Consider the following 24,964-nt stretch of genomic DNA (forward strand, 5'->3'; position numbering starts at 1 on the left):
AGTGCAGTGGCGTGATCTCAGCTCACTGCAAGCTCCACCTCCCAGGTTCATGCCATTGTCCTGCCTCAGCCTCTCCGAGTAGCTGGGACTACAGGTGCCCACCACCACGCCCGGATAATTTTTTGTATTTTAGTAGAGACGGGGTTTCACCGTGGTCTCGATCTCCTGACCTCGTGATCCGCCAGCCTCAGCCTCCCAAAGTGCTGGGATTACAAGCGTGAGCCACGGCACCCAGCCCGAGCTTACCTTTTTAAAAAGGTATCCCTATTAGAAAACTTATTTTCTAATAGGGATTATCAAATTTATTTTCTTTATACATAAGGAACTTTTGTATTTAGGCAAAAAGAAGTGCTTTAATTTTCTAAAAAAGTAAAAATGAAAAAAAAAAAACATCAATGCACAGGATCAGAGATGCTCCTGGGGTTCAGAAGCCTTATCCTGGTGTCACCAGAAACCTCACTGTGGGCTCAGGGAACACAGTGCACCAGGCCCACAAGTCCCTGTCTCTTTTCCCAGGGAATCCCTGGTCAGTTCTTCAGCCTCTCCACTTCAGCTCCCTCCCTGGAGCCTGCAGGAATCTGTTTACTGCCCTCCAACCCTCACGTCTGCACTGATGTTTCCCTACCCAGGCCACTGTGGTGTCACCTGGATGGCTCTTAACAGCTTCTAGTGTCTTCCAGGAACCCACCACTCTTACCTCTCTCACTTACCCTCCCCACAGCAGCCTCAGTGACTCTGGAAAAACACAAACCTGATGTCATTTCTCCAATTAAAAGCTTTCCTGTCTTTCCACTGGATGTAGGGATAAAATTCACAATCCTGACCCTCATCTACAAAGCCCTGTTTGGCCCAGCCCACCCTCTCACCCTCCCATCTTCCCAGCCTCATGTTGCACCACTGCCACCTTGGTGGCCTTCTTCCACTTTCCTCAAATACTTGAGCCTCCTCAGACCTCTGAGCTGACACATACTGTCCGTCCCTCTGCCTGGTTGACTCCTGCTCAGCCTCAGAACCCTGGCTGAAAGCTCACCTCCTCAGAGAAGCCCTCCCTGGCTCAGCCTCTCTAATCCAAATCTTTGCACCCTTTACTTCCCTACACAACATGTACCCAATGTGAGTTGAGGATTCTGTGATCATTTGCTCCACACCATTTGCCCCACGAAGTTGTAAGTCCATGAAGAGAAGGAATGGGTCTATTTGTTCATTGTTGAAATTCCTAGACTGGCATATAGTAGATACCCGACAGGTGTTGAGGATCCCCATGCCAGTTGTTGCTAACCATGCCTGGGATCTTAACCACAATGCTACACAGGGTCCCAAAGCTCCATCCTCAGCTACCTTCCATGCTTTTCCTGCCCTAGGTCCAGCCACGCTTAGGCCATTTGTCATGCATTTTCCCTAGAAAACCCATCCAAGGACCTGATTCTGTTTTTCAGCACACCGCTCATGGCTCTGCTCAACAGAGGAGTTAGGAAAAGGAAGCAAGGTGCAGGAGGGACCCCAACGCAGCTAATGAAGATGCTGAGAGGAGCGAGGTGAGGTGAGAAGGTGGAGGGAAGGATCCCAAAGGCCCCCTTCTGTCCACACAATGGGGTCTGGAACAGGCAGGCAGGACCGTTAAAAACCCACGAGACTAGGAACCAGTGTCAATTTTATACATTACAGAGGTGGCTCTTGGCAGCCTTCACCCTTCCATGCTCCAACCTTCCAAGCAGTGGGGTGGGGGGCTGCATCGACCCATGCCCAGCACCACCTTTCTACCCTTGGAGTCTCAGTCCCCAGAAGGTGCCTTCCACAGCGGCACCCCACACAAGTGAGCGGTGCTGAGACCATGGGGAGGGGCTGGGACACAGGCAGAGACCCTAGGAGGAAAGCCACGGGTGGCAGTGGACAGGAGTGATGAGCGAGTGGACAGAGCTGGCCTGCCCCAGTCCATGGCACACGGTTCTCTGTGCCAAGGCTTTTAAAGTGCCCATTAGCGAACATCACATTTCATCCTTAAGAAATCACCTTTTAAGAGGTGTGGAAGCAAAGCTCACTCCCATTTGAGTACAAAGCCTGCTAAAGCCATCAGAGTAGGGGTGCCAGGAAGCTGGTGGGGGGTGGCAGGAGGCGGAGGGATGGGAGCCTCCTAGATCTGGGGCTGAAATCCCAAACCCTCCTTGCTGGCCTGCTCTTTGAGACAGGGGCTTGGACTTTGGCAGATATGACTTCATACTCTGCCCACTGCTGTCACCACCTTAATTTTTCTCAAGGGGAAACCTGAGGCAGTCCCCAGGCCCCAGGAGCCCTCAGCAGGAGGAAGACATGGGCGCTATGGCTTCAAGTGCCTCAAGCTGACACCAATGACCCAGAATTTCCTGGGGCCTATGGCCATGGCCTGTGATAGGACTCTGGCCAGTGAGACTGGCCCATCAGATGCGTAGTGGGGGCCTCCACCCTGGACCATCAAGGGCTGGGCATGTCCCTACACTTGGGGCATCTTCCAGAAGAAGATCCCTCAGCCACCACCCTCAGCCATAGAAAGCAGCTCTGGCCGCCCCTCAGGTTTCACTGAGCAATGATATGAGTCTCTGTATGTGGGAGGAACTGCGGAGTGACTTTTAAAAGCATATTTATGAGGCTTAAAAGCCACAGGGAGGGAGAGGTGAGTTTGTTACTTGACCCTAAAACCAAAGACAGTTTTAAAAATTCATGGATCAGGCCAATAGCAGCTGTTTGCTGAGGTGCTACTGTGACAGGCAGTGCATCCTCCTCCTCCCCGGGTCCACTGACTAAAATAAGAAGAAGCAAGAAGAATCACAGGACAGGAATAGACGGCAGGAGACCTGGATTGGGGTCTCTGATCTGCCACTCACCAGCTGGGTGGACTTGGGCAAATTTTGCTTTGGGGCATGTCAATTTCCTCATTTGTCAGATGGGATGGGACGATGATCCCACCCGGCTCTGACATGGTCCCACCAACTCCTTCCCTCTCTGTAGGAGACCATCAGCTCCAGAGAACATCTGCCAGGGTGGGAACAGCACTTAGCCCACTCCTTTGTTTCAAGAACCAGCTGTGTGTGCCCAGTCAGGGCATCCTAACTTTACAGCCCAAGGAAGGGGATGGCTTAATTAAACTTTAGCGGGGAAATCACTACACCAGGAGTCAGGGGAGCCCCAGGTGATTCTTAGCAAGTTCGTGTTCTTCTCTGGGCCTCAGTTTCCTCATCTGCAAAATGAAAGAGTTTGCACTTAACCTCTCAGAACTCATCTAGCTTTGATGCTGTGATGTTGTGGCTTGCCATAACATCCTCAGCCTCAGCTGCGCCCACACTCTCAGGTGAATTCTGAGGCAGAGGTGTCTCGAACCTCTCTGGGGGCCTGGCTTCATGGAGAGGGAGCACGGCGTCCTTGCCTCTATTCTTGGCTCTTGTTTTTTTAATTCCGTTGAGAGAAATCCTACCACGGAACATGGTGGAGGGTGGCTGCCTGCTGGTTCTGCCAAGGAGCCCACACAGAGCCCCATACTTCCCTGCCTCCCAGAAACCCCAAGTCCTTGAATCTGCAGGCCCTTGAAATTGCAGGCCAGGAGGGAGCCGAGAGTGAGGGAAGGCCGCTCCCACCCAGGAGAAAGGCAGAATATTCAGCAGCCCTGTCCCACTTGCTCTTTCTCCCCCAGGGTACAGGTAGGCAACATCTTCCAGGCAGGCAGTAAGCCAAGGATGTGGGCTGTCGGGCAGATAGGCACGGAGGGAGATGGCCCTGGCTTCCTCCGCCCATCACTCCTGGTTCTTATTTATCATAAAGGCAAGCTCTTAAAGTCTAACCTCAGTCCTTCTTGCTCTTCTTGTTACTATCATTTTCTCCTGATCTCTCCTCAGTGGCTATAAAGGACAGTTGCTCGACCGCCCTCATAAACCATCCCCCACCCCATCTGTCTTTTCTTCCAGACTTATGTTTCCTACATAACAGAGCTGCTTGAGATAATATATGATTTTTTTTTTTTTTTGGTAAGGAGGGAGGCAAGACAAGGTTGGGGGTGGGGAAAGATTCCCTTTCCAATTATGCCTGGCTCAGGCTGATACTAGTGTCAGTTTGCATTCCCTGAACATATGGGAGCCAAGAAGCAAGAGGGAGGCAGACATGGAGAAGGAGGTGCTGGCTTCCCAGCCTTCACCATGGGCAGATCGGAGGCCCAGTGTTGCTGGGGAAGGAGCGATTAGAGCGATGGGCTGTTTATGAGAATGGTGGGATTCTGGGGCTCATTTCCTTCCCTCTGGCAACCCGCTCCCTCTGACCTCAGAGGGACTTACCGATGGGTGAGTGGCCTTCAGCTGCCCACTCCCTTGGAGCTCCCTGCTCCTTCACTTCCTTTACACGTGAGTTCAAGGCATCAAAATGGGCACCAGTCATAGTCAAAAGTGACTGGAAACTAGAAGAGGAAAACTGCTATCCCAAAATCTTAAGAAGAGCAGTTTGAGGCAGATGGAATGGCTTGTTTTTTTTTTTTAACACTAGCACAGATAATTGAGAGATGAGGGAGGATGCAACGTAGATGGTAGAAAAACTCCAAGCCGCAGCAGGTTTACTGTCGGGCTGGGAGTGGGCAGGGAGGCAGAGGCAATTCGGTCATCTTAATGATGATTCTCCAAAGGTGTGTCTGCAGAAAAGGAGCCAGGTGTTCTAAGAAGCACCCTGGTCTTACCCTCTCTTTGTCTTTCAGCCATGGGAGGAGTGAAGGTGATCCAGCTGACCTCAAGAGGTGGTGGGCGGTGGGGGGGTGGGGTGCTATCTGCCCACCTGTGGCTCTTGCCCTCAACCCTCCAGAGAGAGACTGAGATGGGAAGAGTAGAGGAGAGGGCTTTTCAAAGATTATTCTGCATCTAGTGGTTTCCTGCATGAGCTAGTGCTTGTGGCCAGTGGGGACAGAAATGGAGGATAGCCCTCACCTCATCTCCATGAGCCCTCAGCAAAGGCAGCTGATTTCTAAGCCAGCTGCTGGACTCCTGACAGTGAGCTCCAGGAACTGACACTGTTGGAGGCACAATGAGAACACACTGTACCCAGGCAAACTCTGCAGAGCTGGCCTCAGAAAAGAGGCCAGAAGCAGAGAATGCCAAGCAGATCTGCGGGAGTGGCCGAGGCAACGGAGAGGAGCCCAACTGGAGGATTTCCTGAGCACAGCAAACGGAGAGAGCTGGGAGAATGGTCGGGCGGGGTGGCGGGGGCACTTCAAAGAGAAGAAGCTCGGGAAGAAAGAAGCGTGGGTGGGAGGACGCTGGTGCTTCTTAATCAAATGCAAATTTAAGGGAGACAGCGTGCAAACTGACAGGTCTAATTTTTGTGTGTGCAATTTGGGCGGTGTTTAGAGAGGAACTAGCATCCTGGGGAGACGCTTCTTGAGAACAAGCTTGGCACACACAGGCAGGACCTGATGAGCAAGTCACCCAGTAACCCAAGGACACCTGGGCCCAAAGACACAGAAAGGAGAGATGGGGGCTTTCTAGAGATGGCAGGCCTGGCTGCAGGGGAAAAGGGAGGAGATGGGTGGACTGGTGGCAGAGGGGCAGGCTGAGGGCATACCACGGCTCATGAGGAAGGATCCAGGAAAATAGAGGACTCGAGAAGAACAGGCTGGGGCTCATCTCCTCCACTAAAATGGGAGCTCCCTGAGGCAAGACCTATGTTTCCTCCAACCAACCAGTGGGTTGTTCAGTGCAGCGCTGTGTCTCCTCCAACAGGACAGGGAGCTCCGAAGGGCAGAGGCCATGACTCCTTCCTCTATAAACCCACATAGTGGAGTGGGTAGATAACAATGAGATAGTAATATAAAACAATCAATTTTGGGGCGCTTTTCATTTGCTAGGCACTGTGCTCAGTGTATTACACGCATTATCTCATTTAATCTTCATAGCAATCCTATGAGACAGATATTATTTGACCCATTTAATAGATGAGGAATCTGAAGCTCAGGGAGGTTAATTGAGTCGGAATCTCATGGCTAGTTAATATAGAGCTGGGATTTGATTTGTTTGTTTATTTGTTTTGAGACATGGTCTTGCTCTGTCCCCGGGCTGGAGTGCAGTGACACGATCTCAGCTCACTGCAACCTCCACCGCCTGGGTTCAAGCTATTCTCCTGCCTCAGCCTCCCGAGTAGCTGGGATTATAAGACGCGCACCACCACGCCCAGCAAATTTTTGTATTTTTAGTAGAGACGAGGTTTCACCATCTTGGCCAGGCTGGTCTCAAACAGAATCAGGATTTGAATTTGGGTCTCTCTGACCCCATAGCTTGTGCATTTGGCCACTATACTCCGGATCTTCCCTCCCAGAACCCAATAGAGTAATGCCGATGACTTAGGCTACACAGAGCTGCTGCAAACAGCTTGAGTTGAGAAGCTGGGAACTTTACGATCGTAATCCAAAGATACAATTTCAACAGGAAATCCAATCTCTATGCAGAGTGTGGGAAAATGGCAGGAATCCACCCCCTGCCCCAGGCCCAGGTCCAGGCTGGGCTCCTCTGGCTCAGAAGCAGGGCTAGATCCTCTTTGGCAAATTTTTTCCCATCTCCCCCATGGAACATCCCACCCTGTAAGGCAAAACCAGGGGACCCTCCCCACAACCCGATACCCTAGCTCCAGCCCCATGCTTGTGGGAAATAATGGATCAGCACCAAGCCCATCCACCTGTTCCCCCACGAGAGAAGAGAAGGAACCAGGATGTCTTGGCCTCGTTCCTCCCCAGCTGTCCTCCCAGCTGTGTGATAACAGGCCACTGAGGCAGATTTTATGCCTCAGCCCTGGCAGGAAGCATGGAGGACCACCAGAGGGCTTGTTGGCCAATGAAGAGATTGTGAACAGAACAGGTGGTTTCACTGAACCTGGGACAGACAGGGAAATGACAAATCCAGGGTAAAGCTATAGATCAGGCCTGAATCTTCATCCCTGCCCAGAAATGAGGACATGGCCAGTTTTCACCTTGATCTCGACAGGAGCCAGGCCCAGGCTAAGGATTGGAAATGGGTCATCGGCTCGAACATAAGGTGCTACCCTTTGATAATCTTCTCCACATCTCATGGTCTGTTGACTTTTCCCATATTGTTTCTTCTGTTTTCTTTTTGTCACAGTGTAAACAACCACCGGGCTGACATATAACCTTAAAACCTTTGCCAAAGACAACTTCTGGAGAATGTTTTCTTCTCTAATTGTGATGGGTGGGTCAATTGGAGACCGGTTCCCCTTTGCCCCAGGGGGAATTGGCTGATGTCTTGGACAGAGGAGGCATGAAACCATGGGCATCCCTGTTCCACCACATGGACCAGGGGCAGAAGCAGCCAGTCTGTGGTACAAGAGGAGAAGAATCAGATGTGTAGAAAAACAGAGGGAGCAAGAATGCAGAGCACGTGAAGAGGCACAGAAAACTTCATCCCTTTCCCGTGGAAACATGCCGGGTTCCTGAGCTCCAGCCCTATGAGACAGCTCTCTGTCCTTTAATAAACTCTCCCTTTTGTTTAAGCTGGCTCCAGGGGGCTTGTAAAGGCACAACCAAGAGTCTAAGCTAAAGTATCAGGGCTGAATTGAAACAAAGTCAGTGGCTGGAGCCATTCTGTGAATGAAGCCCATTGTGAGCACTAGTTGCCCCTAGTGTCTGCAGAGCCACGGTGGTTAGGGTGAGGAAGGACAGGGTGTCTGCAGGCCTGCAGGAGAAGTGGAAATGGAACTAGCTTTACTGATCATCTATGGTGTGCCAGGTGCTCTATGCTCACTCTTCTAGATAATCCATATAATTACCCCCTGCTGTGGGTACAAGCCCCATTCTACAGAAGAGGAATAAGTGCAAAGAGGGCTACGGACAACCAGCTGGTAAGCACTGGAATTGATCTGAACCCTCACAAGCATAACTCCAAAGCTGGTGCTTCTTCTATCGCCCCAGGCAGTCAGGGACTCAGAGACACGTAGGGCTCCAGGCCAAGGCCAGACACCAGAGTCTTGGTGCACACCCATCCCCTGTAGCAGATATACTGACCCTTTGGGACCTAAAGGATGGGTGTGCAGAGTGCAGAATTAAACACAGATAGTGGTAAAAGTGCATCAGCCATAGAGCGTACAAACTGTCCTCAGCTTGCGGCAGGTACCCAAGTGGGTCCAGGGATGTTCTAGGCTCAGTTCCCTGTGCCACTAAACTCTCATAGGAAACCTCAGAGTGGGTCCACCCTGTTTAGAATAAAAGATCTGGGCTGCTGCCCAACAGGGCTTACGATGCCTGTGGGATGCAAGAATGCCAGTGCTCTCCACTGGTGAGAAGCCTTATGGCATAGTGGCTAAGGAGGCAGGTCACTGGAGCCAGACTGCCTGGGGGTCATACCCAGACTCCACTTCATGGCTGTGTGACCTTGGGGAAATTACTTAACCTCTCGGTTTCTTCATTGCTAAAAAGGGGATAAGAGTAGTACCTAATCCACTAGATTGTTGTGACGATTAAATGAATGAATACGTGTAAAGTGCTTAGAACAGTGCCTGGTGCATAACATATAATAAATGATAGATATTATGATGAGTCCTTAAATCTTCCATGAAGAAGCTAACTTCTCCACTAGATGCAGCACTCTGGGAAATCTAGTCTTGAAATCAGGGGCTACAGGCTGAGGGTGAGCAGAGGGGAGAGTAAAAGGGAAGTCATTCCCTGAAATGCTGATGGGCTGACATCTGCAGAACCAGCCACGTGCCAGCCTCTGCACTAGTCCTTTCCCATGCAGCATCTCATCCAGCCTCCCAGATCTGGGAGCTGGGGAGTCTAATCCCTATTTTAACAGGCAGTTAAGTGGCTTATTTAAGATCAACAGTTACTGAGTGACAGAGCCAGCATTCCCAGTCAAAAAGAGGCAGACGAACAGCTTATTTCAGGCCCCCACTCTTCCAGACCATTCTAGTTATCCTCATCCCAGCCACTTTGGCCCTATTCCTTCCTGTACATCTGGGGAGGCTCTTCTTGAAGCTCCAGGGCTTTGCTCTGTCCAGCACTAGCCATGATACTGTATCCTAACCGCCCCTCTGTGGGTCTGCTTCCTACATTAGACAGTGAGAGGCTTGAGAGGAAGGGTACTTGGCAGATAGCTGACTCTCGAGGAATGCTAAGGAGGGCAAGAGAGAACCGACTCCTATAGGCCTGGGCTCTAAGGACCATTGCTAGACTGATGTAGTGCAAGCGTTCTAGAACATCGAGAGGGCAGGGGGAGCAGTGAGTTGCTACTTGTGCAAGAGGCAGTAGAATCTAGCGGCTGAATGATGAGCCTGAATCAAACCTTGTTTGAAGCTTAGCTTGACCGTGAACTTGCCACATTCCTTTGGGGTAAGTTGCTTAGCCTCCTTTAGGCTCCCCTAAGTTTCCTTATACCTAAATCTTATATAACAGTGTCAACAAGTCAACAAGCATCCACCAATAAGGCCATATTGGTTGCTAAAAAATATGAAACACTTCCTTACAGTAGTCAAATAAGTGCTTTTTTGAGCCCTCATGTGCTCCCCTGCCACCCTGGCCACCTGGGCCCTTCCTCTGGGACCTCCACAATCCAGCAACCACAGTTAACAGAGGGGTCCCAGGACTCCTCCAGCTCTGAAGCCTGTGAGGGTTGTCAAATATTTTGCATATGATCCTTGATTAATATCTCAGTGTGAGGATAAAATGGGTTTACACAAACAAAGCGCTAGCACAGCTAGCAAACAGTGAGTGCTCAATAAATGTTAGTACTCCTTGTTGCTGATTTCCAGTGACTCAGACACGTCTGTGAGTGTTAAATGGTCCCCCATGGGTCCTCAGGATGAAGATGCCTGAACTGTCTGCAGAGTGCATGGCCTCGATTAGAGTCTCAGGGTCTAAGTGTTCCCTTCCAAGGAGCCTAGACCCTGCAACAGGCCCTCAGTGGTCCCAAAGCTACAGGCTGGGCTGGGAAACCTCAGAGAGTTCTGGGGTGCCAAGTAGGGAGGCCTGACGCTGGTGCTCCTAGGAGCCCAGTGGGTCCCTTGATGGTGGCAGCAGGAGCAGCAACAGCCTCTCCGTGCTGCCTGCGGAGCAGCAAGCAAACCCCACTGGGCAGGCAGAGTGTCAGGCAGCGCAGGGTCTCAGCCCCGCCACTACGGCTGAGGAAGGCCGCTCTCATGTCTGCTGCCATCCACTGTGGCAGTGGGAACAGCAGCAGCACTGGCCTGCCTGCTCCCCAACCCCAAATAGGCTCTGCTGCCTTCCCTGCTGTTGTGACTCTCTTTCCCGGGTGCTGCAGTCATGGGCAGGATGACAGGGAGGCCATGCTGTAAATGCTCCACCCCTGGACATCATGTCACCATCAAGGCCCCGTGGGAGCATGAAGACAGTAGGACAGTACCTACACCGATGGCAACCTGTGAACTCTAGGACAATAGCTCCTAGGGACACCTGGACTCCACGGCAAAACCAGATCCTCTATGGCAAAACATTCTCACTCCTACAGCAATGGAATCCCATGGCAACGCCCAGGGCATGGCAACTGGAACAGCCAGTGGCATCTTAAAGGAACAGAGAAAGATGAAGGCTTGAGTTTAGGAGAAGGGAAACCCTCACTCCCCACAAGCTCTCCTACCCCAGCGCAGCCGGCTGTCTTCACTCCCTGAAGGACCATCTGCTCGGAGGGCTCCAAGCCAGCTAGTCCCCATCTAGTTCTCCTACCTTCAAACAAACAAAGCTGGATAACTGGAATGTCTTCTCCCATTGTACCAAATGTCTTGGATTCCTTTATTTATTTTATTTATTATTCATTTATTTTTAGAGACAGGGTCTTGCTCTGTCACCCAGGCTGGAGTGCAGTGGCCCAATCACAGCTCACTGCAGTTTCAACTTCCTAGGCTCAAGTGATCCATCCACCTAAGCCTCCTGAGTCGCTAGGGCTACAGGCACATGCCACCATGCACAGATAATTTTTAAAAACCTTTTTTGTAAGGATGTAGTTTCGCTTTGTTGCCCACACTGGTCTTGAATTCCTGGGCTCAAGCGATTCTACGACCTTGGCCTCCCAAAGTGCTGGGATTACAGGTGTGAGCCACTGCGCTCAGCCTCTGATTCTTATAAATATTCCTTTAAAACTCCTTTAAATTCCTCCCCAACTTCCAGCTCCTTCAGGAAGCCTTCTTGGATAGAAGAGTAAAGCTAGAGCTAGTACGTGGCACCACACCACTTATGCCTACCACTGAATAGTGTGCAATTGAAAAGCTCCCCTGTCTAGTCCCAAATTGGTTTAATGTCTTGGTTCTGCTGTATGTAGTCTGGTTCAAGCTTTGCTGTGGGCTGTAGGACTGTTTTCAGCAGAGCACTTCCCAGGGCTGGGGCAGTGGAGCACAATTCCTGGTCAGGGCAGAGCACTGCACCTCACATAGTAGGGCCTAATCAATTCCCAGGGCATGGCAATTGGAACAGCCTGGTGGCATACCAAAGGAACAGAGGAAGAAGACGACTTGAGTTTAGGCTAAGAGTTAGGATAAGGGGTGCCCCTACCCTCTCAGAGGGCCAACCTCTGGGAATGGAGGCTGCAGGAGTCCTCTCCCTCCATCCATCCCATGTGGGCACTGCATAGGCTGCAAGAATAATCTTCCCTGGAGCAGACAGATGTGAAACTTGAGAGGCCCCGGCTGGCTGATCTCATCGATCAGCAACATCTCCAAGGACCAGTGGGCACAGGACTCTTTTGGGGATCCTTTGGGGACGAACTTTGATTGGTCTCTTCCACTCAAATGTCTGCTCAGAGCCTACAGTTGAGTCCCAGTGCACTCCATGTCGGATCAGCCATGATCCCACCCCAACCTGTTTTTCTGATCTCATCTCCTCTTTCACCACCTTTTCCACCTCTCTAAGCCAGATAGGACTCTTCACTACCTGCCATCAAGCCCACAGTTCCTCCTCCCTTCCTTTTCTAGTTTTTCTTGCCTCTACTGCCAGAATCTCACCCTTCTATCAAAATTCACATCACTTCTGTAGCGTGTCCCCCTCCCCACCCATCTCACATGTGCCCCCACACACCCTATGCACTGATGCTAATTCCAGGTGGCCGCGCCCTCAGTCGCCCTTTCTGGCTTCTTTGCAGCATGCTGCATTCTGCTTGTACTGGAATGAGCCTGGACACTTCTATCTCCTCATCCACCCTTTCAGAACCTAGCAAGCAGGGCCCAGAACTTCAGTCTCAGGAAGCACAGTGCTCTGCCGACACTAACTGCTTGACAAGTTGCTCCTGAATTAAATGGAATCAGACTCAATGTTTGAGGGAGTCTTGAGGCTCCTGGAGGCAGGTTACCATAGGGGTTAAGTTTAAATCCTAGCTCTGTTGCTCACTTGCTTTACTGGCTTTGGGTAGATTACCTGTATTCACACAGGGTCTTGATCTGTCACCCAGGCTGGAGTGCAGTGGCGTGGTCTCAGATCACTGCAACCTCCACCTCCCAGGCTCAAGTGATCCTTCCACCTCAGCCTCCCAAGTAGCTGGGACTACAGGTGTGAGCCACCATTCCTGGCTAATTTTTTGTATTTTCAGTAGAGACAGGGTTTTGCAATGTTGCCCAAGCTGGTCTCAAACTCCTGAGCTCAAGTGATCCACCTGCCTCGGCCTCCCAAAGTGCTGGGATTACAGGTGTGATCACTTTGCCCGGCCAGATTACCTGTATTTCAGTGCCTCAGTTTCCTCACTTGTAAGTGCCAGGATCATAGAATTATTGTGAGTATTAAGTGATGGGCCAGGAGAAAGCTCCGCTAGGTGCTATGGGTCCCCGGCAGGGAGCCGCTCTGAGATGCAGACAGTGGGGTCCAGGTGGAGAGCTGGACTCCACTGGGCCCATGAGTCAGGGTGAACAGGTCAGGCATCTCCTATCAGGTCTTGTTCCAAAAGAAGACAGATGGAAGAAAAACGGAAGGAAGAGGCAAAAGCAGAAAAGACGAATGGAGCATAGATAGGTGTCTGACCCCAAATATAAGAAAGGGGATCCTGGGAAAGGCAGGCTAGCTTCATCTGTAAGCAACCAGAGAGCAAATTCAGACTCATGAGTAGGAATTCTCAGAAGACAGAATCAAAGCTCAACAGAAGAAATATCTTTCTAATAATGAGTGCTTTCCTGGAAAATAAGGTAGTGAGCCCTCTGTCACTAGGAGAGTGTAAACAGAACACCCACCTGCCAATGATGCTATAGTGGGATTAATTTTGGCTTGAGGAACAAGAATGATGGCTTTCACTTATCAAGTGATTGATACATGTTATTGATAACTATTAGATTATTGATTCTTTTGATTCTTGAACTTTTCATTTCCCCCCTGGGATAATCAGGTCCCAGGAGCAGCCTCAGTCTGGGGATGTTGGAATCCTAGACCCCATGACAGTTTAGGGATCCTGCAGAGAGAAGGCAGGGCCTGCTGGGGGGCTGCCAGCTTCCCCAAAAGGGAAGGGCCTGGTTAGTGGGTCACCAAGGGCAAAGGGGGCCTGTGTCCTCAGAGTCTGAGGAGTAACCAGCACTTACAGTGCTTTTCTGGGAAAGAAGCCAAGGAGTCCAAACCCCAGCGGGCTCTGCCTAGGGGTCTGTTTGGGGGAAGCTGTTCCACCAGGGTCATATTTCAGACTGTTTTAAACCTGCCCAGCTGTTACATATACATGCACGCAAATGTCCCTTCAGTATGTGCATATGCGCTGCAAGCCGGTGAGTTTGTTTATATGCACTGATCCATGTGAAAACATACCATTCACTACACACTTAGTCTTCACACCCTGACACCCAACCTCACCCGAGTTCTAGGGGTTTGTGCCATGTGCCATACAACCTATTAACCCAATAGCTCTCGTCATACTTGCCTAAGTCTTACTTTCTCAACATTTGCTATCTTCCTGCTCAGCCCAAGGTCGTAGTTTATGAGCCCAGCTCTCCATAGAAACACCTGGAGCTTATAACATTCAACCTTCCAGACGAGACCACATCAAACAACACCCCAACTGGATAACAACCTTGACAACTCTGGGATTCCACGACGACCAACACTGGGAGCACACACAGCATACCGGGGCTTGGGGCTGCCCTTGTCCCTGCTTTCCACATCTCTAACTCACAGGAGAAAGCACCCTGAGAAGCCCAGAGTGAAAGCTGCCACCCAGAAATTAGAAGATGCTGTGGAGAAACCACCCACTCTAGTGGTCCTGAAATGTATCATTGAGATGTCTAAAATAGATTCCAGGATGGCTCAGGCCAAGGCCCAGACCCTGCCGAGCCCTGGCTGCCTTGCTGAGGTTTGGCTGGAGCTGAGTTGGAGAAGTGTGTGTCAAACACGCAACATACAACAGCGCTGGCAGGGAGAGCCTGGGGCCTGCTGGAGCCAAAGCTCTTAGTGGGTGAACCTGGAGATGGGCTGCTCTCCATGCCCTCCCATCCCTACCTCAGCACCAGAATGGGCTGGAGCAATCTGGAAACTCCCAATGGGTCCTCATTCTCCCCTAATGGGAGCTTCCCACCTATGCAACACACCCCTCCACATTCCAAAGGCATCAAGTCTGAGGAAAAAAAAGTGCTTATACGAGGTACAAAGCAACATGGTGAAAAGTGGGTCACCCTGCTTATCCCAGGCACACACTGCTGTGCCCACACTGGACAGCCATGCCAGACACACCTTTAATGCAACTCTGCTCCTCCCACAGCCTCCTGATGAGAGATAAAAACAGTTCCTGGGGCATCCTCCCAGTCTGACCCCGATCTCTGTGGGTCAGAAGGAAGCAAAGACCTGCCTTCATTGAACAAGGTGGAGCTGAACCCTGAAGGCACTGGTGTCCTGCTTCCTTCAGGAGGCACAGTCCCCAGAAGCAGCAGTGTGGGGGAAGGTGTGGGAGGTGATGTCTGCCTCCTATAGGAGGGAACCTGCCCACGCAGGGCCAGTGAGCTGGGCCTGGCAACCCCTGCCTCCCCACCCGGCCCTTCCTGTGCATGAGAGAAAAGGCCGCAGGCTCCGGGACATCAAACGCATCTGGGTAATCCAAACAGGGTGTGGGGGGAGGTCAGCCAGCGCAAATGAGAAACATGTGGCATCCATTTCCCCTCGTTGGCTGGCTCAGGCTTTCCAGGCAGAGGGAAAAGGCTTTGGGCTTTGGGGAAGAGAGCTTCCTGGTTGGGCCAGGAGAAAGACTAGCCAGGTGCTGTGGGTCCCCGGCAGGGAGCTGCTCTGAGATGCAGACAGTGGGGTCCAGGTGGAGAGCTGGACTCCACTGGGCCCGTGAGTCAGGGTGAACAGGTCAGGCATATCCTATCAGGTCTTGTTCCAAAAGAAGACAGATGGAAGAAAAACGGAAGGAAGAGGCAAAAGCAGAAAAGACGAATGGAGCATAGATAGGTGTCTGACCCCAAATATAAGAAAGGGGATCCTGGGAAAGGCAGGCTAGCTTCATCTGTAAGCATCCAGAGAGCAAATTCAGACTCACGGGTAGAAATTCTCAGAAGACAGAATCAAAGCTCAACAGAAGAAATATCTTTCTAATAATGAGTGCTTTCCTGGAAAATAAGGTAGTGAGCCCTCTGTCACTAGGAGAGTGTAAACAGAACACCCACCTGCCTATGATGCTATAGTGGGATTAATTTTGGCTTGAGGTAGGTGGCTCAACTAGACAATTTCCATCCTAGGATCCTATGAAATCTCAGGGAAGGGTGAGGGAGGTGGAGCGCTCTGCAGAGAGAAAGGGACTTGGCTATCCAGGAAGACATTGCAGTGTGCTGCAGAGGTGGCTAAGCTGCAGTTATGGACCCTGAGGGCTCTGCTCAGCCTGCTCAATACAGCACTGGCTCTCCCTTGCACCACATGGAGCAGCCTGCACCTTCACTCTCAGGGTCAGAGGCTGTGAGGTGCAGTATATGTGTGTAGAAGGATAGCTGCAGAGAAAGGCAAGATTGGAGGTCAGCAGGAGGGGAAGGATCTGGTGTTGGCAGCTTGTGCTGGGGGTGGGTGGTAGGGGGTGGGCATTTGCAGCCATAGTATCAAATTGGGCAGAGAAAGCGAGAAGGGGTGAAACAAGAAGAAAGTGTCAGGAAACATCCCAGGACTCCAGGTGACTTGGTCCTGCTACCTATTCAATCCAGGTCTAGAAGGGGCCTGTGGCCTGGGGTTAGAGCCATCAGTGATGGATGGTAAAGGGTATCTCCCTGGGTTGGCTTAAGCTTCAGGGAGCCAGAGTAGCTCTGGGCACTTCTCCTCCATCTGTACCTTCTCCCCAGGGCAGAGGAACTGCCCCTAGGACCTACTTATTCATCCATGCGTTACTCTCAGAGGCACAGCCATGGGCTGTGAGTCAAAGCTGACAGTTTTGACTGCAGCAGTGAGAACAAGGCAATGCCCAAAGGAGAGGAACATGAGCTGGGTGGGGGCCCAAGTCTAGCCTTGGAAGAAAACTTTCTGGACATGGTGAGAAAAGAAATATTCTCGGTGCTAACCTGGAGGAAGGCAGGAGGCCTCACAGCTCCAAGGTTTTGTGCCAGTGCCTTCTCCACACACATACACACAAACCTGCAGGCTGCTGCACCTTGCCACAGCCCTTTCTCCTGCCTGTGATTCCACAAGCATCCTCCATCACTACTGCTGCTGCCCACAGGAAGGGCAGAAGTGAGCTTTGTCCTCACTCTCCTGCTAGGCCTCAAGGAATCTGAGGGTGCTGGATAAGTTTCCACATATCACCTATCTGTTCTGGGTGGCAGTTATTTGGAGAATTCTCTACCCACCCCAGCCCCACAATGCACTGAATAAAAAGGAAAATGAAGTATTTGTGAACACATTTCTTTCCCCTGCTACACGAAGCATCCCAGAGCACATTCACTGGAGCAACCCCCTTGCACTGCTCCTCCCCCCCAAAAAATTCACATCAATCAACTGGCTTAGAAATGAATAGCTTCCTGCCTTTCTTCCTCATTTCTACTTGGCCTGTGCTTCAGAGGGCCTAGCTGTTGTCATGACAACCTCTTGTGTGGGTCCAGACACCTTCGAGACGAAGAGGGACTAGGAAGTCCAGGTTCCTGGGTTCTTTTATGCCCTGACCTTGGGCAGTCTTAGCTGTCTCACTTTGCCCCCTTTTCCTGGAGGACAGAAGGAGGGAACATGAACACGTGGAGTGTCAAAAGACTGGTTTTGCTTTGAGATCCTCAGGTCCAGGGAAGATGAGGTAGGAAGATTTGGGGTGTTACTATAGTACAGACAGCCCCCGACTTGTGATTGTTCGGCTTCTGCTTTTTTGGCATTATGATCACATGAAAGTAATACATTTGGTAGAAACTATACTTCTAGTACCCATACAACCATTCTGTTTTTCACTTTTAGTACAGTATTCAATAAATTCCATGAGATATGCAACTTTATTATGAAATAGGCTTAAGTAGATGATTTTGCTTAACTGTAGGCTAATATAAGTGTTCTGAGCACGTTTAAGGTAGGCTAGGCTGAGCTATGACGTTCAGTACGTGAGGTGTATTCAGTGCATTTTTGACTTAAATATTTTCAACTTACAATGGGCTTAACGGGACATAACCCCATCATAAATTGAGGTGCATCTGTATTTTACTGCTCTGTATTAATACAGGCTCTCTTTAAGCTACTTGGGACATTTTCCAGGTCTGATCACCTTAATCTACACCCCCTTTCCATCCCTAGGGGGTAAGGATGAGCCATGGGAGTGTCTCTTCCACTCACAAATGAGGAAACTCAGTCCCAGAGGGGGTCACAGAGCTTAGGACTTCTACACAGAGAACTCAGGAATGCAGCCTCCAGCTTAGCCCCCAGACCCAGGCCAAGGGCCTGGTGGCCTTTCTTCCGGAGCCATGCCTGATGTGAATATTGGGCCAGGGTCCAGAGGCATCTAATTCCTGGAATTAGCCCATTTGCCCTTGGTACTCACCCCTCAGTCTTCCAAGTTTCTAGGGTTCCCCAGTGGGGCCCTAGTTATTTGGCAGCTTCCAAGGTTAGCAAAAGGACAGGGAGCCTGCCTAGACCATCTGGGACCCCGGCTGATTTCTGGGAAGGGGATGATCAGATTTCAATCCTTCCCTTTTATTACAGAAAGGCTCTGACTTGAAGCTGCCTCACTCCCACCCCCTCTTTCCGCCTCAGAAATTGATTCTTGGCAGCCTCTTGGATCTAGGATGGTACTATGGAGTGAACATAACTGAACACTGAGCCCCACTGAGGTGGAGACAAATGCCCAGTGTCTTCAATCACAATCCTGAAACATCAAGGCACGATTCTTCTCCCCAGAGGCCACCCTGCTCTACACTGAGGGCCTGTCTGATACCTGAACACCACCTTCATTGGCTCTGGATGACGGATTCCCTCTGTAGTTCCTCTCCCTCTACCCCTCCCCCAGGCAGTCTGCCCTCCACCCATCACACAGAGAAAAGCTTAGTCTGGAGGTCACCAGCTCCCCTCCTTTCCTCCCCACCACCCTTTGACACCAGGCTCTGCCTTGCTACAGCCTGAACCAACTCCCCACCTCCCAACTTTGGGTCCTCTCAGCTGGAGACAGGCAGGTGTGGGACTTTCCACACTTCTCTCCCCACCCCAGAGAGCTAAGCCCCTCAGCCCTCTGTGGGGTCATCAAGGCAGCTCTGATGGCCCATGCCCAGTAGACACAGCCTTGGGCAGGTCCCTCTGCCCGCTGACTCTTCCTCTATCAGGTCTCCTAGGAAGAGCTGCAACTTAGGCCTCAGGAGATCAATGTGGAATCTCCCTTCCACCATGAACTCAGATGCCTTTAAGGCCCTCAATGCTTTTGACTCTGCATTTCCCCAACTGGGAAGTGGAGGTGTTCTCTCCGCACTTCCAACGTTGCTGAAAGTGTCAGTGTACTTTGAGAAGTGACAACTGCTGAGCAGGAATAAGGGACCACAGCTCAGCTTCTCCTCTCCCACCCTCCCTGCACCTGCCCTCCTCCCCACTCCTGCCCCTCCTCCCACCTCCCTAGCCAGCTCAGGACTGTTTGGCTCCTCTTGAGGAGCAACTAAGACGACTTCAATGGGCAGTCAGCTTCTGCCACAGTGTGAGGGCTTCCAGGCTGGAGAGCACCCAGACCAGCTAAGTCATCCCCAACAAGTAAAGCCTTGACCTTGAAAAGGGTTCTGTGCCTTCTGCTATTCTGTGCCCCGATACTCCCTTGCCCTCCCTCGCCAAGTCCCTCTCTCAGTCTGACACACACACACACACACACACACACACACACACACACACGGTCCCTTCCTCTCTCACCCTCCTTTCAGTCCCTCAGCAGGGCTCTCTGTCACATGGGCCAGTTGCATTTTGTCCATATCCCTCCTTGGTGCCTGCCAAAAATTTATTAATTTTTTCCCTTATTGTCTCTCTTGCCCCATTCACTGGGGCAGGGCCATTGACAGGCTCAGCCCCACACTGAGGACCAAGTGGCACATTTCCTTTGCAGAGTGAGGCTGCCTGGTCAGCTTCTGCATCCACCCAGCCAACCCCACCTTCAGGAGGGGCTCCCAGGGGAAAAGGCTGCTCTTCTTTTGCCCTTGTCCAGTCTCCTGATTGCCTCTGCAAAGCCCATTTGCGGCCTCCTGCGTGAGGATCGGTTCTCCAAACGGCCAAATCCTTGCCCCTGTCAGAGGACCCTCATCCTAGCCCACACAGGAGTCGAGGGTCCCTAGGAAGACTGCGGCAGGCCGAACCGGTCTCCTCAGGCTTCGCATTCTCCAGGGCCGCCCGGCGAGCTCTTGCCTGTTCCCCACCCGCCAAGCCCGTCACTCGGCCCCGCCCCTTCACACGCGCATTGGCACGCCCCTTCCCAGCCCCCAGCGGGCGGGCAGCCTGCCGGGTACCCAGGAAGCTCGGGTCCCTCGGCGCCGGAGGACCCACGTCCCAGCCACCGCAACAAGTCCGCGCAGCCAAAGCAGCTCGCCTGGGCTCCAGGCCCCGCCGTCCTTGTTCCGTGGCCCCAACAGTGCCGTGCCAGTTCCCGAAGCATGGCCGCCTGGCGTCCGGCACATCCCAGCTCTATTCCTCTCTGAGGGCAGGGGCTCTCTGGGGAGAGAAAGAGCAGTTCCGGGGCCCGCTTCGGGTTTTTTTGCATAGATTCTTCAGGCACGGAGAACAATGGAACGGCTCTGCGCGCTTCCTCCACTCGAGCAAGCTTTGTTCCTCCCTTCCCGCCTGCTCGGCTTCCATTAGCCACAGGGCAAAGGTTTCCCGGTCAAACGGGAGTCTCGGCGCTAAAGCCCAGAGCTTTCCACACGCCCTAAAAGACCTGCGGGTGTAGGGGTTGGGGCCAGAGCCGGGGCTGAGGTATAGGACATGCGCCCAGATGCGCGCAGCTGGCAGCCCGCCCGCCCCCGGCCCTAGACGCTTCTCTTAGCCAGAATCCTCACACCGCGGGGAAATCCGACTTGCGCTCCCACTCGGGATCCACAGAGGAAGTGGAGCCTCAGCTGTGTTCCGGGGCCAATCAGCCCTCACATCTGCTCTCCCACATCTGTCCTCTAGATCCGGGCTCTCTCTGGACGCTCCCCTTGCAATGCGGGATGCTCCTGTCAAGCGCAGGCCACGCCACAACGGAGGTTTCCACCAGTCCCAGGTTTTGCCATATTGGGATTCTGGCTCTATTCCTGAGAGCCTGTGACCCCCCCCACCCCCACCCCCACCCCATTGTCCAGCCTCACCTCGGGCAGGCCAGAGTCGAGCCCGGGTTCCCGCCTGTAATGTCTTTAAGAAGGTACACTTGAGCCATGCGCATCTGGAGGTGGGCCAGCTCAGCACATCTGGGCGCAATGCCCATCACAGCCTGATCGTGAACAGGAGGGCCCTCCGGGAAGGCGCAAGGGGAGGGGGCTTCGCTTTCCCCACACCTTCCCCAGCAGCTGGTTAGGAGAAAGCCAGGGGCGGGGCGGGGCGGGGCGGCAGGACTTACCCAGCATCTGGCTGAAGAGCAGCTGCTCCAGGTCTCCCAGCACGGTCACCACCAGCTCGGGGTCCACCTTGAGGAAGGCGCGCTCCTCCTGGCCCTTGGCTGAGGGGACGGGCCCAGAGCTCTTTTGCGCCTTGGCCTTGCTGGAGAGCAGCTCGTCGTCCGATTTGCCATCTTCGCTCACGGCCGCTTCAGGCGCCTTGCTGAGCGGCTTGACCTCCGCATAGGGTCCTCGAGGGATCCGGCTCGGCTTTCCCAGGCTGGGCGCGAGCGGAGCCAGGGGGGTCTTGGCGCCGCCCGCCGGGCTGCCCTTGGCCTGGAAGAGCGAGTGCTCCGACTTGGACAGCGTCTTGGACATCAGCGGAGCTTCACGGCCCTTGGACCCCACCTTGCCTAAGCCTTTGGGTGCCTTGGCCATATCGTCGCTCCATTCGGGCTCATAAAGCTGCAGCTTTTTCTCGGAGTCCGTGAGAAAAGAGAGGTTGGTGAGTGACTTCTGCTTGCGCAGGTTGGAGGCGGGCGGCCCGCCGGGGACACGGCTGTCCACGCTGCCGGACTTGAAGACCTTCAGCTCAGCCGCGCTGGCCTTGGCCATGCCGCCGCCGCCGCCGGGCGCCTTGGCGCGCTTGGGCAGCATGCCTCTGCCGTCCGCCGCCGCCGCCTTCCTGCCGGCGCCCCGCGGCTCGTCCGCGCCCTCGTCGCCGCCGCCGCTGCTCAGCTCCACCTCGGGCTGCACGCTCTTGACGCTGCTGCCCAGCATTCTGCCCGCGAGGAGCGCATGGACGATCCGCGCGTCTGCAGGCACGGGGGGAGGGGGCAGGGGGCGGGAGCGCAGGAGGAGGAGGCGGGGGAGGAGGAGGGGGAGAGAGAGGACGGAAGAAACCGAGGAAGAAGGAGAGAGGAAGGGGGAGGGAGCGAGGGAGGAGGGAGGGAGGCAAGCCGAGGGCGCGGGGGAAAGAAACGGGGGGAAGGAAGCCAGGAAAAAGGAAAGAGCAGGGAAGCCGGGGAGCGATAGGGCGGGGTCGGAGGAAAAGGGGCGGGGCGGCGGGGAAAATACAAATTAAAATTTAAAAATCAGTCAAAGGAAGGATGGAAGCCCAGCGGCTCCTCCGGCGCCCAGCGGTGCTTTGGTGTCGGGATCTCAGCCCGCGGCCTGCCTGCCTGTCAGTCCCGTGGACACCGCACTGCCGGGCAGCGCCCCGGCCACACTCAGCCAGCCAGCCAGCCAGCCCGAGTCGACGCTGCAGGCTGCAGCTCCGAGCAGAGGAAGGAGGGAAGGGGAAGGCGGGGAGCAAACAGGAGGAGGGGAGCGAGTGTGCGCACGGGGAGGGAGGTGGGGGAGAGATAGTGTGTCTATTTCTGGCTCGGGAGGGGGAGGTATCTGCGAGCGGAGCTGCGGGGGCGGATGAGTGGGCGGTAGGGGGGAGATAAAGGATCGGACCAGTTTTTCTCCCAGCTTTCCGCGTAGAAGCGGGGCGGGTTCTTGGATTCTCGGAGGGCACGGGTGACCCCCTGCTGTGTCCAGGATAAAGATCTGTTGAGGAGGTGTGGAGGTGCAGGTAAAAGAGACGGAGGGAGGGCGGCTCAGAATGCGGGAGGGAAAGTGGGCCCGTGGGCCTGGGAGAGATGTCGGGAGAGGGGTGGAGGAATGATATCCAGGGTGCTCGTTCCCCTCCCCCAACCCCAAACCGTCTTTGGTTTTCCCCCAGGAAACTCCCAGTCCCGCCCTACTTCAGTCTCTGAGGCTCAAGGTTGCCCTCCTGAGCCCAGGAGGTAGGGGATGGGGGTAGGACACCGGTGGTTTGGAGAGAAGGGGCCTAGGGTTGGCTGCGGATGGGCCTGAGGGCTTTGTAGGGGAAGGAGTAACTCTTGAGATCAGGAGACTGGGTTTCTATTCCAATTAACAACATCAATGACCTTGTCAAAGTCATTGAAACCCTCTGGTTCTGTTTTCTTTTATAGTGATTAGAATACCAGCTTCACAGGTAGAAGGGCTTTGGAACCGTAAAGGCCTGTGTCAAACCTAGGGAATCAAGAGGAGGCTTTGCACTGGGTCCCTTACCTGCCAGAGTTAAGCAGAGCAGCACAGTGCTTTTAAAAGATGTTTCCCAAGCCCTTCTTCCTTTCCTCCTAACTGGACCCAGGGAACAGGCATGAGGTGGAGGGGGAACAAGAGCCAGATGGAGTAGTCTGCAGTTTGCCTAGGACTGTACCTCAGTAGAGGGGACACTGCCCATCCTCGAATGGCCTCCCAAGTCATGGCCAGGTTGCCTGAGCAAAAGGCTCTCAGGAGAAAGTGGAGGGGAATTCTCTGAAAGCAAAGCTTGCTCCAGGAGGGGTAGGCCCAGATGGAACCACACTCTAGGGATTATAAAGCCCTAAGCACTTTTTGCCAGAATGTTTAACCATCAGATTATCTCCCCACCCCAAACCCAACCTGCATCTCTCTAGCTCCTTTCCTCCCTTTCTCCTAGAATCTGAAGAATTCTGTGTGTGAGTCTCATGGTTCACACACTCTCCTAACACTAATCATCACCTGCTGCCTGGTGTGAAATGTATTTGTGTCTCTGTCTCCCCGCCAGCACAGGATCTCTCTGGGTATAGAACTGTGTCACTCAGCACCTTGCATGGAGCAGGTGTTGCAACTCTGTTGGTTAAATGGATTTGGAGGCCTGAGCACTGTACGCTGGGTCTGCACCCTGCATGACTCTTGGGTTCTGGTGTTATCTCAGGACTCTCTGCCTTCCAGATTGAGCTGCCATAAAATCTGCCATGACAGGTATCATAGCAGAAAGGTAAGTGGCACTGAGAATATAGAGTTCTCAAGCAGAGAAGTGTTTGGTAAGAAGCATGGACTCTTGGCTGTCTTGGAGACACAGAAAAAAGGTGGCAATTCTGTCCTCGAGGAACTCTGGACTCTTGTATTTCCTGTCTGGCAGGGAATACAAGGTAGACAATACAAGACTTGGGAAAATAATAATCCTGTCCCTGTGAAAAAAGCAATGTCACACACATCAACACATTCATCTCAGGTAGACAGACATGGGTGTATATATTCCAGTTATAAGAATAACAAGAGGAGTGGAGGACAGGAGTTGGTACAAAGGTTTACAAGAGGATTCTGTACCATCTGCAATGCACAATGCAGATTGGCTTCAGAGGCTTATGTCTAGCATTAGGAAACTCAGGGGTGGAACCAGGGTTCGTGGTTCCAGATAGGAAATGACAAGCAGTGAAGAACTGGTTAAAGGAATGTGAGAGGTATCGTGCCAGAACTTGGCGAAGGCACAGAGAGTGCCCAAAGGATGAGGCCAATCATGGGACTTTCTTTTCTGGGCACACACGAAGTACCCATGCTTATGTCCAAACATGAGGTCCCAGCTCAAGCAAGGGATCAAGCCCCATCTTTGGTGCCAAATCTTTGAGTAAGCATGACCATGCCCTTCCTACCCCATCCTTCAGGTACTTGTAATGAAGTCACAAGCCATCACTTCTACAGTCCTCATCCTTACTCATTGGTCATTCTCTAATTTATACAAGATGCCCCTAATTCAATCACATGAGAACCACACCTTTCCTAAAAATAGCAATTTGAGAATCCGACAACACCTATTTTCTGACTTACCAGGTTACAGTTGTTCTTACTTGCTGTCTCTATATCCTCTTTCTGCATGCAAATTCATCTTCTCCTTAGCAGACAAAGGGAAATTCACTGGCTACCATCCTGGCTGAGAAAGCTTATTTTCACTGTGACACATTCCACCCAGTGTATTCTGCTGTAAGCAAAACCTGGTGCCCTCTCCCGTGGTTTAATTTGGTCCCTTATCTCTGACACCCATGTCTGTAGGTTAGTCCCTCTCAAATTCTTCAGAACTGCTACAAAACACGATTCCACTTGTTGCTCTGTCCACTTGCATTTGCTTGTCACCTTATGCCCCCTCCCCAGGGCCAGATCTTCCTTCCTTCCTTCCTGGTTATCTTGCTCTCTCATTTGATCTGGTGTTTTGGCCTGGTCCCTTCCCCCTGTCTTTATTCCTCTTTGTTCCTCTGTA

At 52.6% G+C, this 24,964-nt stretch overlaps 1 protein-coding gene across 4 annotated transcripts in view; it reads right to left on the bottom strand.

Moving 5' to 3' along the window:
- The window catches only part of NAV1 (neuron navigator 1), a 283,952-nt gene that overhangs the window by 152,446 nt on the left and 106,542 nt on the right, over window positions 1-24,964 (bottom strand). For 3 of the 4 annotated variants that reach the window (XM_032136971.2, XM_058430891.1, XM_058430890.1), the window contains one exon: window positions 20,916-21,707. The exons of the other annotated variant lie outside the window; for it this stretch is intronic. In XM_032136971.2, coding sequence (XP_031992862.1) covers window positions 20,916-21,707 — 792 coding nt within the window. The remainder of the gene's footprint in view (window positions 1-20,915; window positions 21,708-24,964) is intronic. 4 annotated transcript variants of the gene reach the window in all.

Source organism: Hylobates moloch, unplaced genomic scaffold (assembly GCF_009828535.3).
Source record: "Hylobates moloch isolate HMO894 unplaced genomic scaffold, HMol_V3 SCAFFOLD_18, whole genome shotgun sequence".
NCBI classification, from domain to species: domain Eukaryota; kingdom Metazoa; phylum Chordata; class Mammalia; order Primates; family Hylobatidae; genus Hylobates; species Hylobates moloch.